This window comes from Epinephelus lanceolatus, chromosome 9 (assembly GCF_041903045.1).
Source record: "Epinephelus lanceolatus isolate andai-2023 chromosome 9, ASM4190304v1, whole genome shotgun sequence".
In the NCBI taxonomy this organism is placed as follows: domain Eukaryota; kingdom Metazoa; phylum Chordata; class Actinopteri; order Perciformes; family Serranidae; genus Epinephelus; species Epinephelus lanceolatus.
Window position 1 is genome coordinate 21,190,090 of NC_135742.1, and position 18,502 is coordinate 21,208,591.

The 18,502-nt window shown below is 40.3% G+C and overlaps 1 protein-coding gene across 2 annotated transcripts in view; it reads right to left on the reverse strand.

Moving 5' to 3' along the window:
* The window catches only part of ccser1 (coiled-coil serine-rich protein 1), a 188,157-nt gene that overhangs the window by 84,833 nt on the left and 84,822 nt on the right, over positions 1-18,502 (reverse strand). For both annotated transcript variants that reach the window (XM_033619613.2, XM_033619612.2), the window contains 2 exons: positions 12,306-12,383; positions 1,675-1,755 (listed from right to left, as the gene is read on the reverse strand). In XM_033619613.2, coding sequence (XP_033475504.1) covers positions 1,675-1,755; positions 12,306-12,383 — 159 coding nt within the window. The remainder of the gene's footprint in view (positions 1-1,674; positions 1,756-12,305; positions 12,384-18,502) is intronic.

Genomic DNA, 18,502 nt, shown 5'->3' on the forward strand with positions numbered 1-18,502 from the left:
GGTAACAGACCTAATAAATGACATAATGTGAATGGGCAGAATCATAACTGTTACATTACAGGACTTTCCTTAGAAATCTCTACTCTACTGTCAGACTGAGTACACTGTGATAGAAAGAGCACTTTTCTGAAGGGAAATAAAGGTGCCAATGTGATTTACCATGATTGTAACAGGCACAACACATCCACTCATCTTATGTGCATATATTGGTAGATAAATCCTGGTGCTTTAAAGTAACTTATTGTCTTAATCTCCTCTATTCAAGTGAAAGAATATAAATTATATGCTCTGTGAAGGCAATTACCAGCAGTGGAGAATAAGTACATTTACTCCAGTACTTTTATGGTACTTGTACTTGCTTGACTATTTCTATTTTATGCTACTTTATACTTTTACTCCAGTACAATTCAGAGGCAAATATTGTACTTTTTACTCCACCAAACTCATCTGTCGGCTGCTGTTACAAGATTTTTGAGAGACGGGGTACACCCTGGACAGGTCAGCAGACTATCACAGGGCTCACACATAGAGACAGACAACCATTCACACTCACATTCACACCTACGGGCAATTTAGTCACCAATTAACCTGCATGTCTTTGGACTGTGGGAGGAAGCTGGAGTACCTGGAGAAAACCCACACTGACACGGGGAGAACATGCAAACTCCACACAGAAGGGCTCCCCACCCTTAGGTTCGAACCAAACACCCCAAACCAGGTACCCTCTTGCATTGAGGCTACAATGCTAACCACTGCACCACCGTGCCGCCTTTATTATTGCTACTTTTACTAAAATAAAACATTGTTGCAGAAAAAGTGACTTGGTGTTCTGCAGTATGTTCACGAAAATCCACAGAGAGAAAGTTTTATTTCTGTTATGTTCTGTTAATTTGCACTTGACATTGTATGAGTAAAGTCAAACATTATCTGTGTGCATGTGCGCGTGTGTTAGTGTTGGTATTGTGCACCCACTCGCTAACAATGACACAGCTTTCCCTCTTTAACAATGTTTCTCGCCAACTTAAAAAGCAGTAGGATTAGAGGTATAAAAGAAGTTTTCCAGAATATGAAAAAAAAAGTGTTTTAAAGGAAGGAAACAAAGAAACAGACCCCAAAACTCTGCTCCTGTTTCCGTTACAGGCAGCCATTTTTAGACAGTCATCCATTAAGTCTGCTGCGTTCCCATACTGTCAGCCCCAAGTGAAGGCAAAGAGGCCATGTCAACCGAGGGCCGAGGTAGGAAGCAGCACAGCACCCTCTCTCAGCACTGCAGGAATTGGAGAAAGGAGGGGAAGAGCAGGTAGTGGACTATAATATGAATGTCACTGCAGTACAACATCTTTAGAATGAGTAAGATGGATTAGAGCTTTAGCTCAATGTGAACAGATGCTCTTAAAGAGATGGGAAAGAAACGAATGGAGGAAGGGTGGGGGATGGCAGCTGCGGCTCAGCATAAAATACATTGCCACAGATAGGACAACAAAGTAAGAGCATAGAGGAGGAAGGCAATGAAGATTTTTGTTATTGTAACAGAGCTTCATTTAGTGATTTGCAATCTTAATGACTCAGGTGTTCTGAGATAAAGCACATTTCCAGTGCAACAGTGCACTGTTTGTGTGTTTGTGTCTGGCAGAGCAAAAGACAGAGGGTGTGTGTGGTCTGTGTGTATCTCACCTCTGGCCCCATGTGCTCTGTCTGTGTTGCGCGGTCAGTCATTTGGCAGTCTTTCATCTTCAGGGCAGCTTTGGCACTCTCCTGCATACAAAACAAACCCACACCCATCAGCCGTGTCCAAAATCTCACAGAGAAAGAACATCAAATACAAATAAACCAGAACAACTAAACGCTCTCCCAGCAGACTTATGCCTTGCCTCCACTCACAACACTTAGTTTAGTTGGCTTCTATGCTTAACTAGCTATCAAAAGAAGAAGAAAAATAGTACTGCAGCTCTGAACAACCTCAACAAAGCCAAATCCTTTTCTCCCCTTCAGCTGCCTCTCCTGGAAATCCAAGAGGTCATAAAACTGGGCTGAATTGCAGGAGAACTTTTCTATAGCCAAATACTGGAGCAGAAACCATCCTCAAAGTGCACCAGTAGAGAAGAATTCATAAAATGTGACAGCTAGCACTGGCCAGCCTGCTTGAAAGGTCCTTCTAGGAGATAATTAATAGGTTTCCTCTGGCAGATTTACAGACGGAGGTGCAGAGAGAAAACTGTTTGCCCTGTCCTTCAAAATACAACACTTTTACCTTGACTAGGAACCTCCCGACTCCTGTTACCACTATGTGATCATTTTGAAAAGGCAGTTTGCAAGTCCTCTGAATGAGAGGAACCCAGCACTATTTCCACCGGGAGCATTTTATGACGATGTCACTAATCATCCTGACACGCTCGCCCTACACTACTCACGGGCCGGGGGAACAGAGTGGGTTGAAAGTTGCAGCGGTTATGAAATATTGAGAAATTCATTAACCTTGATTAAAATGAATCACCCAAATTAGGACAAGGTGTAAGGATGGGTTAATGGCAAGGAGAAAGACAGGGAGTTAATTTATGATATACCTCGAAACCCAATACACCACCCTCTTGAAATCCAGCAGAAGCGAGCTGACAGATTAAGTTAAAAACCTGTTTTCATTAGTCATGCCCGTGCCCACATGAAAAGCAAAGGAGGTTTTCCGCAGCTAAATGTTGCAGTTGGTGCACGGTCCTTCAACAAAATGCACCAGCAGAGAGAGGAGAAAACTCATAAAAAGTGACAGCTAGTGATGGCCAGCCAGCTAGCAGGTCCTTCTAGGAGATAATTAATAGGTTTTCACTGGCAGATTTACAGACGGAGGCAGAGCGAGCAGAGCGTTGGCTATGAGCTGCCCTTTCCTTCAAAATGCTGCACTTTAACTTAGCTGCGGCAGTCAAGGTATCCCTTTTAGACTTTCCCACATAGACACATACACCCTCACAACTACTCTCAAGGACAACATGGCCACACAAATGCACAACTATAGGAATTTGAAGCAATGACAGAATAACCTTTGTTCCAAGGACATATGAGGCAGTTAAAAATAAGGTTAAGCTGCGGCTGCAGTGAGGATACAGGCTGGTATGAGACGATTTATCAATACACGCACACGCACATAGATATATGCCCACTTGTGCTCGTAAAAACACACGAGCAGCAGTACATGTCTGGAAATCAAATCCAGCTGGTGGCAGGAGCCAGAACATCCCTGTCAGAGAGAAGTGCCAAACAGATGAATACACTCACTCACACATTCAAGGCTGATCAGCATCTGTGTGTGTTTGTGCATGCACAAGCCACTGCATGGCCCAAAGACTGATTGATGGATCCATGTGTGATGTAGGGGGAAAAAAAGAAAAGAACATTTGGTGGTTTCACCGTGTCACCATATGGGAGAGAGACAGAGAGGGAGAAAAAAAGAAACAAGAAGTTTAGGGGTAATGAGAGAAAGGAAAGAAAAGAAGTGGACACAAAGTAAATAGAGGGAGGCGATTGAACTGTATATAAATTTGGAGACTTAAAGAAATACTTCATCCCCCAAATGACCATTTGTTTATCAATTACCCACCTGCTGTTGCTTTGAATTCATGAAGTAAACTATTTGAAATGCATGCCTGGTGAACAAAGAATCCAAAAACAAAGAAAATTCTTGAGGAATTTCAGACACAGAGGTCTCCATATAACAAGAGCAAAAAATATCAAAACATCATTTAACAAACTCTCACACAACTTGTGCAGTATAATCCAAGGCTCATTTATCCTGTTGTACGCTCATTACTTCCCAAACAGACAGCCCTTTCCAACAGGTAACTGAAAGTGAAACTTATCTATGCTCTCCTCAAAGCCAGACTTCACTGACAAAAAGGGTAATTCTACCTCACTGAACCATGGGTTGCTGGTCTACCCCTGCCAATTTGTTACTTTGTTTGTGTTAATGTGTGCCTTTGCTGTTTTAAAGGGTATGTTCAGATTCAGCCATAATATCACTGTTTTTAAAGCCACCAGAAACCTTTGACAAAAACAGTAATTTTGTTTTGTTGTTTCTGAACACAGTAACTGCTGGTCTACCGCTGCTTCAGTTAGTTAGTTAGTTTGGTTGAGTTATTGTGTTGAATACAAACTAACCCTTTAAACAGTCACACAATAACAAACAAACTAACTGATTGAAGTAGCAATAGAACAGCAACTCCTGTGTTCAGGGAGGTAAAATTTTGTCAATGGAGTCTGGCTTTGAAGAGAGCATTGATAAGTTTCACTTTCTATTCAGTTCCCCATCAGAAAGGGCTGTCTGTTTGGGAAGTACTGAGCATACAACTGGATAAATGAAACTTAGATTATACTGCACAAGTTGTGTGAGAGTTTGTAAATGGATAATTTGATATTTTTTAGCTGTTGTTATAAGCTGTCACCTTTGACTTCACTGCATCAACAATTTTCTCCATTTTGGATTCTTTCAGACCTGGAGTTCCCTTGTTTTGGTCCAAATCAGGGACTAATTTTGTTACAAGGTTTTCCTAGAGTTGGTTCATGTTCTCACGGCAGCATTTACAAGTGGACCAGATCAAATGCCTTGTGCAAGAAAGCTGCTCTTGATTGGTCAGAATTTCCATGCAATAATCCAGGAAGTAAACAAAACGTTAAAGAAGAGTACACTTGCAAGATAAATGTGACACTTTCCAATGGAGGGACAACTACACAGGTTGATTTTAGCGCCGGTCATCATGGACTATATTGCTTGCATTGGTTACCTTAGGCAAACCACGCAGTTTGAAAACGAGGCGCGGCTCCAACTAGAAAACAATGTTTTGATGCATTGGATGTGCTGAATGTGCATATTAAGGCAGTACAGGAGGAGGCGCACATTAATAATCCTCCAGGACTGTAACATGCTCATGTTTAACCCAAACAATGTGTCATGTGACTGCAGTTGGTTCGGAGAGAGGTCGGAACACACTTCACCACAAACAAACCGCACCAGAGTTTGTGACCAGATCAAGACCATATCTTGACGAAGGTCTCGGTCGTGTTGTTTTGGTGCGCACCTGAGTGTGATTGCTGTGTTCACACCTGCCCAAACGAGCTGCACTTAGGGGGTAAACAAACTTAAGTTCTATTGAAGTGAACCAAACAGGGCAGGTGTGAACCCTTAGCAAACTCCCACCCTTAGTTCGCCAGAGAGGCATGCGATTCAAACAGTGATGATCATTGATCATCTGGGGGGTGAAGTATTCCTTTAAAGGATCAGGCATGTGATATTCTATATTTTTGTTAATATCAAAAAATCCTAAACAATGACTTAATGCTCCTAACAAGTATTGCTTGTGTATCTAAAGCCTGATACAGTTTAACTTATTCCCTCTGTCACAGACCTCTATTGTTGTCCAAAGCCCATTAAAAACACATCAGTGAGCCACGCTGTTGCACCGGCTGATATGTTCGTTCATTACCATGAACAGCCCTTCTAGTTTATTTTGATTGAATCCCATATACAGCGTCCTGCTGCTGTAAATACTCACTGCTGCAACAAATCTGCGGCTGGAAATATTCACTACCACAAAGCACTATTTACTGCTGTTTTAGCGACGCTTGCTAAAATATGCACTTCCTTGCTGTTTTCGGCAACTTCACATCCTTGTTAAACTGGAACTATATATATGTGACCTGTTTTCAAAAATGTATATCTTCAGTAAGAATGGAAAGGCTTGGTGCTGAAAGCTGTAGAGAGACTGGGGAGCTGAGAAAGTGTTGAGAGACGGACTGATGAATTATTTGTTTTCACAGGACTTACGGGCATTAACAAAAATATAGGATATCACCAGCCTTATCCTTTGAAGGGACTGTTCACCCCCAAATCCATGTTTTCCTCTCTATTACAATGGAACTAGATAGCAGAAAGTGTGCATTGACTCATGAACGAAAGGCTCGTGCTAGTGACAGCACAAGATGTAAACATTAATGGCGTCCTTCTCGGCTGAGCTTTAACATTAGCCAGCTCAATGATGCTAGGTTAGCTAGCAGCAGATACATGCTTCTATCTGCACAGTAGGGTGTATCTCGGTAGGAAGAAAGTAGTTTCTACTGAATATGAAACTGTTGACTACAAGGTCTGTGGATTATCTTGAGTAATCAGGTCATGAGTTCTAGAAAGAGACATTGCTGTTGAGTTTTCAAATGTATTTTTTTAGCACTTTGAGCACCACAAGTCGGGTGCCATCTAGTTCCATTATATTGGAGAGAAGGCCGACATCTCCATAGCCGTTATCTCCAACACTTGGCAACTCACACCAAAACAATCTTGATCAGGGATACTCAACATGCTTTGCCTGGGGGCCACTTTTGCAAAATGACCTGAGTCCAGGGGCCAGCTGCAGCAACACGCGTAGGTCAGGTGTATGCAGGGGCGTTTCTTGGATTTGAGGACATTTGGGGCTTAGCCTGGACCACTGTCGGGGGGTCCAGGCGGATCCTCCCCTGACACTTTTTATTTTAAACAAGCTCTATTTGGATATCTTTGATGCACTCTGGTACCATATTTGCGAAAAATAAAATCCCAGTGTGAATCAATTTATTTTTATTGTGAATTAGGAAACAGCTGGGTAAGCCACCTGCCACCATATCGCGGGCCAGATTTGGCCCGCAGGCTGCACGTTACGTATGACTGATCTAGATTGATAAATAGCACTACAGATAAGTAGAAAATATGTATTTTTGTTTTGGAGTGAACTGTCCCTTTAAGTTGGCTAGTTCAAGTTCAAATGGTTGTCTTGTTCAGCTGTTTCATACGGTCAGAGAGGTTAACTCAACTGTAGGTGTGTTTTTGAGGTTGTAGTTTACAGTGGTGGAGAGCTGTGGACTGCTTTATAATATTCTCCCCCCTTTGTTCTTAGATTAGATTAGATTACATTACATTAGATATTACAAGTGTGCCTAATAAAGTGGCCACTGAGTGTAGATTTCCACTAATCTAATTTATACTCATCAATTTATTCTTGTTTTCCATCTCAGACACAGCTGAGGAGAATTTTTGACAGCCTTTGGATCAGTTTGATATACAGAATATTGATATTTTTATGTCATCTGTTGCACCAGCACAAGAGCATATCAAAGTTCCTGACATAGTAAGTGGAAATTTATTCTGGGTAATAACCTTCATGGTCACAAACTATAATCTTTTAATAATTAAAAGTCTTTATCACACTAAATATATCACATCAAGCCGCCTCCAGACAAATCAATCAACCTGAGCCACTGAAGACTGCCACGGTGAATTACCATCATCTTTAAGTAAAAAAAGATCACATTTCTTCTATAACTTCTAATCGGCTTATTTCAAGTAGTTCATTTCTAAAGTGTTTTATTCAGTGAATTTAATTTCCTTGTGAAATGATATTGTAATTAAATGTAAAATGCATTATAGACAATTATAGAGTGCTGTGTGTATTTATTAAAATTAGCTGCAAGAAATTATTGACTGCAATTAAAAAGGTGTTTTAGTGTGTTAGAGTACAGTATGTTACACTGCTTGTAGAAATTAAATTTAGAGAGAGAAATGACTGTTGCATTAACTGTTAAACTGTGTCAATAGACTGTTTTTTTCCTCCTTTGTTTCGTGGGTGTTGTACAAGAGGAAGGCTCAAGGTCTGAATGGTGGGTAACTCCAGACACAGCTGTGTTCTGAGGAAACTGTACCTGTGCACATAGCTGTTTGAGTGGCCATTTAAGTCATCAGGTAAGTCTGACATCTGAATATAAATGCTCTTAATTTTACATTACGTGCACACAGTGCTGAAAACAGCCCAGGCGGAAAGAGGAGAGAGGAGGATAGGTGCTCCTGAGGGAGAAAAATGAGATGTGAGTGCCAGAAAGTCATCAAACAAACAGATGCCAAATGAGACTCAAGTCAGTGGGTTGGACTGGCATCGTTCACAATAGCGCTATAACACTGGCACATTATCCTGCTTAGGCCTGGCATTATGTCTGCATTACATTGCTTTGATAGAACAAGTGACAAATTACAGACTTGTAGAAGACGAATGACGAAAAATGTCGCCGTATGGAGGATTCTTGCACATGGTCCAACAATTTCCAAAAGGGTGGAAAAAAACACAGATGACACAATATGTTCTGCATTTAAACACCCATGTTTCATGAGTGTAATTTGGTTGTTCCAAACATCCAAACATGCTGCAGGGGCAAATTTGTAAAAACATTAAACTTCTCTTTTGGCTGGACAAGGAATGGATGAATGGCTCCAATCGAGAACTGGATCGAAATTGTCGGCTCCATCAAAATCGTATGCCTCTGATTTTACAAACTCGTTTTACTGATGCTGGTGTGTTTTTCTGACAGTTGTCCATTGCAAAAGAATGACATCAAACTTATGTGTCTATGCTGCTAAACAGCTGCTGCAACAAGAAGGAGTCATAGCGGAGAGGAAGAAACGGTCCAAAGCGTGGCTCCATTTCACGAGGAAAAACAACATCAGTGCTGCTAGTGATGTCTGTAAAACGGTCACTTCAAGTAAAAATGAAATCACACAGCAAATATGCGAAACATCTATCTATGCAACATGGGCGTAAATTCCAGGAATGTATTTAACACTCTATGCAGGAGTGGCACTGCTTCCTTGTTGAGCAGCACATTGGTTGCAGAGTTCAAATACACTGTGTTGAGGCGCCCTCTGGCTCACCTGATAGTGTGTGCGCCCTGTGTTAAAAAAAACCTGTTGTGTTAATGCCATGCAGGCAGCCTTAGCAGGTTTTTACTTTGGCGAAGGAAACCTAAATGAAAACAAATGCTGTACACATATCCTCTTATTTCATCCATTTTAGATGATAATGCATGCTGTTTTGGTATCAATAAAATCTTCCCATCCCTACGCTGGACTGGAGTCCAAAAAAGTACTTCTGCTATTACATTAGTTTGGTGGAAATAGTCTGTGTTAACAAAGATGGAAACATGATGGTGCCACACCATGTTATATTGATGGTGTGACTCTGAGCCAACTATAAAACCATTCTCACATTAATTTCCTCTCTCTGTCTGTGGTCAGTCTTTTCCGTCACTCCACCCCCTGCTGTATCTACTGTATCGCACAAAGCAGAACATCATTAGAAGATGGAAAACTGATAGAGCTGTTTGGAAAACTCTTTAACAAAAGTAAAACTTTTCAGTTCTTTGAGATGTTTTTTTTTAACTTTACTTTAAAAAATATCATTTTTAAGGCTTAAAAGGGAATGAAAAAAAAGTGCTTCAAAGGCAATTAGTCTTTAATTCATACCCGTAAAACAAATAATTCAAAAACACTGGAGCTGTTTTAATTATTAATTTCAAAGTTAAGGAGAGAAAGAAACTGTGACAGAGATAAAATTAGATAAGCAAACCTTCCATTTCTCAGTGTCGGAGACTCTGAGTTGCTTCTCTTATTACAGTGAAAAGTGCTTATAGTGATCACATCTGTCCGGGTCAAATTGATCTCTATAAGCAGATGGTTATTATAACCATCTATTTTTCTTTTTCTTTATTTGTCATGCAAATTACCATAATTGTCACCATAATGGACATTTGTATATTTAGTACATGAATATAGAGTAATGAGGGGCATTATGTGACCAGGCATTATCAATCCACTTGACAAGGGTGGCTTCAACCACAGGTTTTTTCCCCCTGTGCAGTTTTCTCCCTGTTTCCGTCACTCACAGGAAAATTATTAAATATGAAGGTATAGGGATGTCATTATGTATAATAATAGTAATTGTACAGAATGAATATAGGATTCATCCATGGTTATGGTAAGGTGTTTCAGAGCCTCAGAGTCCTTTACTGTCTGCATGCAGGCAGGCATGTGGGGAGGCTCCAGGGTGTCTGAAGGTTAAGGTACTGTAAGGTGAGGACTCCAATATTAAACAGGATGGATCAAGGATTACACGCTACATAAAGCTGAATCATTGTTCTGTTGCTTAAAGTTTCTGGTATGGCTGCGTCTATGCATACATGCTGTACCAAGAACATCTATGATGTCAGATTTGTGTTCAACTGTTGCTCATCGAGTTTATTTGGGTACCTGCTTTGCAACAGCAAGGCAACTATATGTAATCTAGCACATTTCTTATTATTATTTTTCTTCCGTACTAAAATTTTGCCACGCAACTCATCTTGCAGCGTTGCCAGCACAATCACAAAAAACATAATAAACAAGTAGGATGATTGAGAATGGTGTGCTATGACTTTTCTGAGAGATTGGCCTAGTCATTTTACAAAATTCGCAACAAACTTTGTAAGAATTTCCATTCAAATGAATGGAATATTGCCGAGAAAATGACCATACTCTCACATAGAAAATCATAGTTTATATTTCATGATGTTTTTCAGACATTTCAGATTTTATAATGGGCGTCTATTAGGACTGTCAAAATTGCCCAAAAATTATTATTATAATAATAATAATTATTATTATCAATTATCTATAACATTACGTTATAAATGACCGCGGACCTCTCGCTCGCCCCCCCCCCCTCTCCCCCTCCCCAAACGCCCACTCGCAAAGAGGACAGCTGAGGTGGTGTTTTTTTTTTTTCTCCACAATCGAATATCAATTTTCACATTCGAAGGTCCATTTTTTTTTTTCAAATTCAAATTTAAATTCGAATTTAGAATATTTGTTGACAGCCCTAGCGTCTATGGGAGAGAGCTAGAGTGGTGACATCATCGCTAGAGTGTGGAGGACCTGGAAGATCTTAAAATTTTCTGAACGATTTACTCTCACTGCCACAGTTTCCACTCTACATACATAATTTATACATCAAAACATATCGTTATGTATTGTAAATACATACAATAAATATGCACACATAGCACTCAGTACAGGCAGTGCATATAGATGACTCATATCGAAACTTGCTTTGTACTCAGCATCAGTAGCGGGCACCTGTCAAAATTTCTGGTGAAACTTTCTCATTCTGTGTATCATAAAAATGAAGACTGACCAGGAGTACAGTTCTTTTTAAAATCACCATCATAAGCAGTGATGACTGTTTCTCATTGTTTGAGTCAACTCTAAAAGGCAGCCCGAGGAACACCAAGTTTTTCTGCTGGATCTCGGCTCATTTTTGGCAGTTTGTCATAAGCTTCGAGGAGACTTGGTTTTTTATTGAGAGATAATGACTTTATTTTTTCCGTCATGATTTACAGTAAGTGTGTGGAAGGGAGATCACCCTGTGCTCCAAGCTCGACAAACGAGAGTCTCTTTTCAGATATGTGCAATTTGTAGGAAACAGTCGGGGTGATTCAGAGTGAGCCATGTGAGTGTGCTTGTTGTTTAAAATTTGTAACCAATACAAACTTCACACAGCCATAGACTGGGACAGAATATTCTTATTTGGGAACGTGGAGTAACTCACAAGGGTGTGTTGTTTGGGTTAAGAAACTATGGACTGCATACACAGTGTTACACTCTGTATGTTGAGCGTTGATTTTTCTCGATCGAGTCTTCATTAAGTAGTGTGTGTGATCCGTGAAAGTCTCCTGAGGTCTTCTTCGGCTATTAAATCATCAGCTCTGATGATGTTTCTTCATCAGTCACAAAGACTTTACAGTATTTTGGAAACATTTTTCTTTATTGGATTCATTTAGGTTTCCATTAACTGTACATCGTGTGCACATATCCCTTAATGATCATCATCAAAACAATCGTCTGGCTGCTGCTATCTAGGATTACTTTTACACTGGGGAGTCAACGAGTCATCAAAAAATCCTTTGAGAAATCTGGTTTAGTAAATGCACTGTATTTATTTTTTATAGAACTATGAACAAGAAAAATACTGACAATAAATACCAACATATTTTTCAGTCTCAGTGGTTCTCTAAAATGAAGACGCAATCACTTTGCTTGTTCTCAATTTGTCTTTCTTGCAAGATGCTGAACACTGACCAGTGATCTCTGTTAATAGACCACATAAACTTGACAACAGAAGAATTTAGAATGAGTCCCTTTGTATTTCCTGTTGGAATGTTTCGCAGTGTATGTGAATGACATCAGCTGACAGGAAGGCAACACTTAGCCAAGCTGTCGCCTGGTTATGCTATTCAGGTGAAATACTTAGTATAACAAAAAGTATTTTTGTAACTCAAAACACCATCACTGGAAAAGAAAATTGTAGATCTGGTGGTTTAAAAAGAAGCAAAATCATCCTGCAAAAATCCACACACTCCTGGTGATGCTGCTCACACTCAAACACAGTTCTGCCTGTTATTATGATGTGTGTTTGCTGGTTAGTGGCTCTTACCAGTTCACTGTGAAGTCTGAGAATCAGCTCGTCTTTCTCTCTCAGTTGTTGCAGCAAGGCCTCCTCTCTGCCAGGTTCCTAAACACAAGCAACAAGACACCATGTTACACATTACCGGGGACACTGCAGACAGCAGTGATTTATCTAAGGGACCCTATTCCCGCAAAAGCAATACATAGAGCCTAAAGGATGACAACATACAAAAGGTGTTTGTGTGTGTGCTTCTCTGGCTGTCTCAATAAAAGTTAATGTGTGTTTGCAAGTGTTTTATGTGCATTTATGAGTTTGTTGCTGGTTTTGCTACTGTGTGTGTATGTGCAATAAAGTTGTCATGCATGCAGCAGGTACTGTGATCTCCTCTTCCCTCTACGCGTCTGTGATAAACTTGGTGTGTCCTATGGCAGCACCCCCAGAGCGCACGGCACTTTAATATGACCTTGTGTTGTCAGGAGACATTACTGCGGGGAAGATGGAGAGCAACAACAGAGACGGAAGACAGGAGAGCCAGGAGAATAATAATACTAATAAAAATAACTTTATTCTTATGGCATCTTTCAAAACAACAGCTACAAAGTGCTTCACGGCGAACACACAAAAAAGAGACGATTATAAATTATTCTAAAAATGTCACTGTGTCACATTAAAATGTTTGATGTTCATGTTTTCATCTTTATAATTGTGCTGTGTTGTTTAATCAAGCTGTTTGTCTCATTTATCCACTGCACGCAGTGAGTTCCTCGAGTAGAATTATATGACATGACTTGTGTTTCAAAGTTAAAGTCTGCTAACCTGATTTTCACTGGCAGGGTTTGCTAAAGCCCAGGCAGACAGGGAGGTCGAAAATCAGAAATGTAGCCGGGGCTCCAGACCCAACAGTTCTGATTAAAATATTCAACTTAATCCTAAAATTGACAGGTAGCTCAGAAGTGGACAGAGTGAGAAGGAGAGGAGAAAGTTGAGAATAAGAAGAAAGGAATAAGAGAGAACGATGAGAAGAAAAGAGCGAAATGACAGACAGACGGTCATTACCTCTTCAAGGACATAAAAGCAGGAGACAAAAAGAGGGGCAAGATAACAGGAGGAAAATGAGGGGGAAACGGGAGGAAAGGGGGGCAGTGATAGAGAGAAGGAGAGGACAGAGAGGGCCTGAGGCTGAGCATGATGGTCTGAGACCGTGGGGAGCCATCTAGCTAAAGGACAGACAGAGTCAGAGGGAGACCACAGGGAACCATATAGCTACAACACCGTCCTTTAAATGACCTCTCTGATGCAAACACAGACAGCAAGACTGATCCTCAAGACACAACAATATTCAGAAATGTACAAATGTAACCTGTTCACAAGTGTCTTACATCACTTTGTAAAACAACTAGAAGTGACCTTTTTATGAAATTAGAAACATTAATATACTGGCTGCATGGTGAGGACACTTGTTGAATGTGGCAGGAGGTTGATTCAGTTCAAAGTCAGTGTAATCAAGAGCGATGCCAATACGAAGTAAACAAGTAATACTTTCTTTTAAAATCCAGGTTTAATCCAGTTTCATACAAACTTCCATTTGCACGTGTTGTCCAGCCATCACAAAACTGTTAATACCTGGTGTGTTAGTGTTGTTATAATACTGGAATTTCTAACATCGATACAGTGCCTTGAAAAAAAATAGATATTCAAAACTATTTTCAATACTCTAAGGAAAAAATTGACATTGACGGCATACATTAAAAGATAAATATATCTGAACTATTAACAACTCTGCCCTTGGAAAAATGACATATATGCTATCAGGGGTAATCAATCACTCTTTAACAACATCTGGGGTCCTTTCATGAGTTATCTAGAGAGGACAGACTTAACCCACATGTTGGAAGTACCCGGGGATATGCTATAAGTGATGTCCAAATCCGTCTAAGTTTTTTTTTCTTGTTGTTATCCAAATTTGTACAATATGTAAAATATGTTTAAAAATAAAATAAAAAATATGTTCTTAAACCGAAGTGTATTGTTTTGCACTTACACGATCCTCAGTCTGTAATTTCTGATTTTATTTCCCCTCTTATTTTTCTTTATTTATTTTCCCAGGGTTCGACATAAGCAATGGTCCGATGGCCCGGGGCCGGTCAAAAAGTATGTCGGGCAAGTTGACTGACAGGACGCTGTAAGGCTTTTTTTTTTGTCAGGGGACTCCAGCTCCAACTCCAGCGATTTTTATCCCACTTTTCTCGAGCTTTCAGTGGATTTATTGGGCTTTTTGGCCAAAGGTGCCCTCACCTTTGCTCGTGCAGTGAAACGCCGGAGGAAGGGGAAACGTGCCGGTGCGCTTGTGCGTCTCCGCCAACGCGGACACCGCACACCGCTGCCAGGTAGCCTATATTTCTCTCCAACGTGCGTTCGCTGGCCAATAAACTGGATGAACTTCAGCTACTGATGGTGAAAAACGAATACTTTCTACATCTGCACTTTTGTGCGTGGCTATGTGGATCGATACCGGACTCTGCGCTGCAGCTGGCAGGCTTCCAACTCTTCAGAGCGGATCGTAACACGGAACTCTCCGGCAAAACTAAAGGTGGCGGTACCTGTTTTTATACTAACAGTGGCTGGTGTAATGACGTGACAGTGATCCAGCAGCACTGCTCTCCTGATCAGGAATCTTTTTTCATCCACTGCAAACCTTTTTACTCCCCCGTGAATTTGTTTCATTCATTCTGGTCGGTGTTTACATCCCACCGCAGGCCAACGTGCAGGAAGCACAGCGCACGCTCGCCAACCAGATAGCTACTGTGTGTGGAGCGGACTTACCCAGACTCCTTAGTTACTGTCCTTGGCGACTTTAACAAAGGTAACCTCACCCATGAACTCCCCAAATACAGTTTATAAAATGTCTGACCAGAGAGAAGAATATCCTGGATCACTATTACACAACTGTTAACAACGCCTATCACGCTGTCCCCTGCACTGCACTGTGCCACTCTGACCACGCCACCTCCACCTGATTCCCTCATACAGGCAGAAGTTAAAGCTCTGTAAACCTGTTGGGAGGTCAGCTAAGAAGTGGATGAGTACACAGAGGCTGTGACATCATACATCAGCTTCTGCGAGGACTGCTGTATACACCATCACGCACCACGGTGAGGTATAATGGAGTTAAATGAAATGAAGTTAAATGTAATGAAGTTTTTCTCTCTCTCTCTCTTTTTTTACTTGGGCCAGGAAGAATATACAAGGGGCCAGTAAAACTCTGAACTACGGTGGGGATAAAATGTTATGTTGAACATTGTTTTCCTCTCTCATTTATTTATTATTTCATTTTATTTTATTTTATTTTATTTACTCTTAAATTGATACTTTTGGGATGGGAGTTGTGTGTGTTACATACTCAGCGGTTGTACCGAGATTTTGTTCTGGTGTCCTTTTCTTTTGTGTGTATAAAAATACACATACTGGATATGTGTGTGTGTGTGTGTGTGTGTGTGTGTGTGTGTGTGTGTCTGTGTGTGTGTGAAACTGGACATTTCTTTGCTCCAGTAGATCCTTACTTTATCCTTACTTAAGACGAGAGAGCGAGGAGGTAGTATCGATACTGCCGAAAATTAGTATTGAAACCGTTTAAAATATTCAGAATCTATACTTTTGACAACCAGGTACATCACACCAAAACATTTAACATATAAGATAACCTGATGAAGGTCTCTGCACCGAAATGCCATCCCAAATAAATTTCATATTATTGCAAATGTACAAGATGGAGTGTGTGGGAGTTATTTGCACTATTATAGTTGGCCCATGGTCTTCTCTATGCTCCTGTTGACCTACAGGTGTGCAAAAGTTTAACTTTTTTGATACCTCAACAGTGACATTCCTGCACTCTTACAGCTTTGTTTTTCACCCAAAAAGTGAATGAAAAAGAAACAAAATTAATGAAAATTAAAATAACAGGAAATAACAGATTATGATGGAATTTTTATGACCCTGTCTGTCAAATTGACGGACAATGAGAAAGTCTAATGCAACCTCCACATGGAGGATACTGTAACCTTGTCTCAGAATGATTTTTTTTATTATCATATCACATCTTTTTCAGTGTGTCCCAGCAGCTACTGTAGCGAGCAGTAGTGACAGTGTTTGCTACAGGTCTCACAGATGCACAATCCACTGCCAAAACAATCACACTTCTAGTTTATAGGGGTGTAATTTCTCCTGACAGCCCGCAATCTGATACACAAACATTTTATAACTGCTATTAATGAACATAAAGTTAAGATTTTTAATACTTTATGCAGCCTTAAATTTAATGCTTTTTAAGACTTAATGTTTTATGTAAAGCACTTTGAATTACCTTATTGTTGAAAAGTGCTAGAGATAAACCTGCCTTTCCTTTTAAAGACCTGCACGTAAACCCATCTTACTTTCCCACCCCTGCACACATGGCCCATCACAGTGTGAAGTGGGTCTCTGAGTGTCAGATCGTCAGTTTGATAAAGTCAAAGAAACAGAGCCCCAAATTGATTCAACTGCTGTTTGACCATCTGACAAGCACTTGAGCTGAAGCATAATTGTTCCCTAAATAGTTAATAGTGTTTCTGAGAGAATGTGGTCTCATTTCCTCACAATTATACCAAATAAACACTCCCCATCCACCTTGACAGCTAAATAGGTGATGGCCATGTTTGACAATATCCAGGGAGTAGACAGACCAATATACTCAAGATCTGCAAGTGTCTCAAAAAGTTTTAATGGGTTTTGTGTTCTGGCCACCTCATTTTACAGGTCCTGTTGATGTTGAGGTCTGTGTGGAGGGCTTTACATAGACACAATAGTGGTCAAGGAAGGTGAGGCTAAAAGCTTTGCTAAGTGCTTCCATGGAGATAAAACCTAAAAAAGAAAATCTCTCCCACCAGGAAACAGAAAAACAATTAACAAAAACAAAACCAAGTGGTATTCAATTAGAATGGACTCTGTTTACCTGGCATGACAGGGGAGATACTGGTATTTTTAGTTTTTTTTCCTACTGCCAGAACACACACACACACACACACACACACACACAGACAGCATAAAAATTACTAACATGAGATTTGGTTGGGACTGAAAAACCACTAACATGCTGTGACAATTACTACATTAGTCAGCCTCTAAAATTAATCTCACCCGAATAGGACTGAAGGCTGTTCTAAATGAGCTGTCTGGCTACAACCACACAGCATGTTTGCTTCTGTGCCCTGTGCGTGCGTGCATGACACTGCATGTATACCAGTAGTTGTGTTTCAAATGTTCACAACAGGCTCATGACTAAATCCATGTAGACTTTATTGACTTGCGTGGCTTGTTTACAGGTCAGATGAGACCTTAAGTGTATAAGCAGAAAGAAAGAGAAGGGTTTAAGCTGTGAGAGAAATAAAGAAGGATAAGAAACAGAAAGAGATAATGTACTTAAACTAGGCCACGCAGAGTTTAATGCCAAGAGACTGGACATGCTTATATGACCTCAATGTGATGACCTACAATTAAAAACAAATGCATACTGGCCTAACTTTGTTGTCGCTTGGCTAAAACACCCCTTACTGAGCAGCCTATCCATGTAGTACCCTACAGACGTCATTCAAAACCAGAGAGGCAGCAAATCTAAAACTAAAATGAGAAACTTTATTCAGCTCCCTGAAAGGAGCACCACAATGAGAATTAAGTCGCCCATCAGGTGGCATTCCAACCAATTTTTCAAGGCTGAATTGAATGGAAAGGGCTGTGGAAGAAAAGTGGGGCATGCGAATTTATTTCTAATGTGATTGGAATGGCCTCAGTGGGGATAAATCTGATCAAAATCATTGGAGTGCATCCACTTTATGTGATTTTGTATAGAGGTTGAGGCCACTCTATGCTTGCAATCAGCACCAAGTTGAAGAGGGTATGGAGATGAATTACATTCCCCTTGTTAGCAGAAATTATTCAATTTGTTAACTTTTTTTTTTTTTTTTGGAAACACACATTAGAGAAAATGTGAGGGTTGTTTATATATTATTCCCCTCATCCTTCAATTTGTTTAACAAATTGCCTATTTCTTGAAACTGGGGAGAGGGGTGTGAGAAATAACAGCATAATCAGATGTATTCTCCTTGCTCTCTTCATACCGATTTACCAAACACCTATCCATAACTTTACGCTTGTTAAAGGTAAACTGTGCAAGATTGGTGGTTACTGTTTGT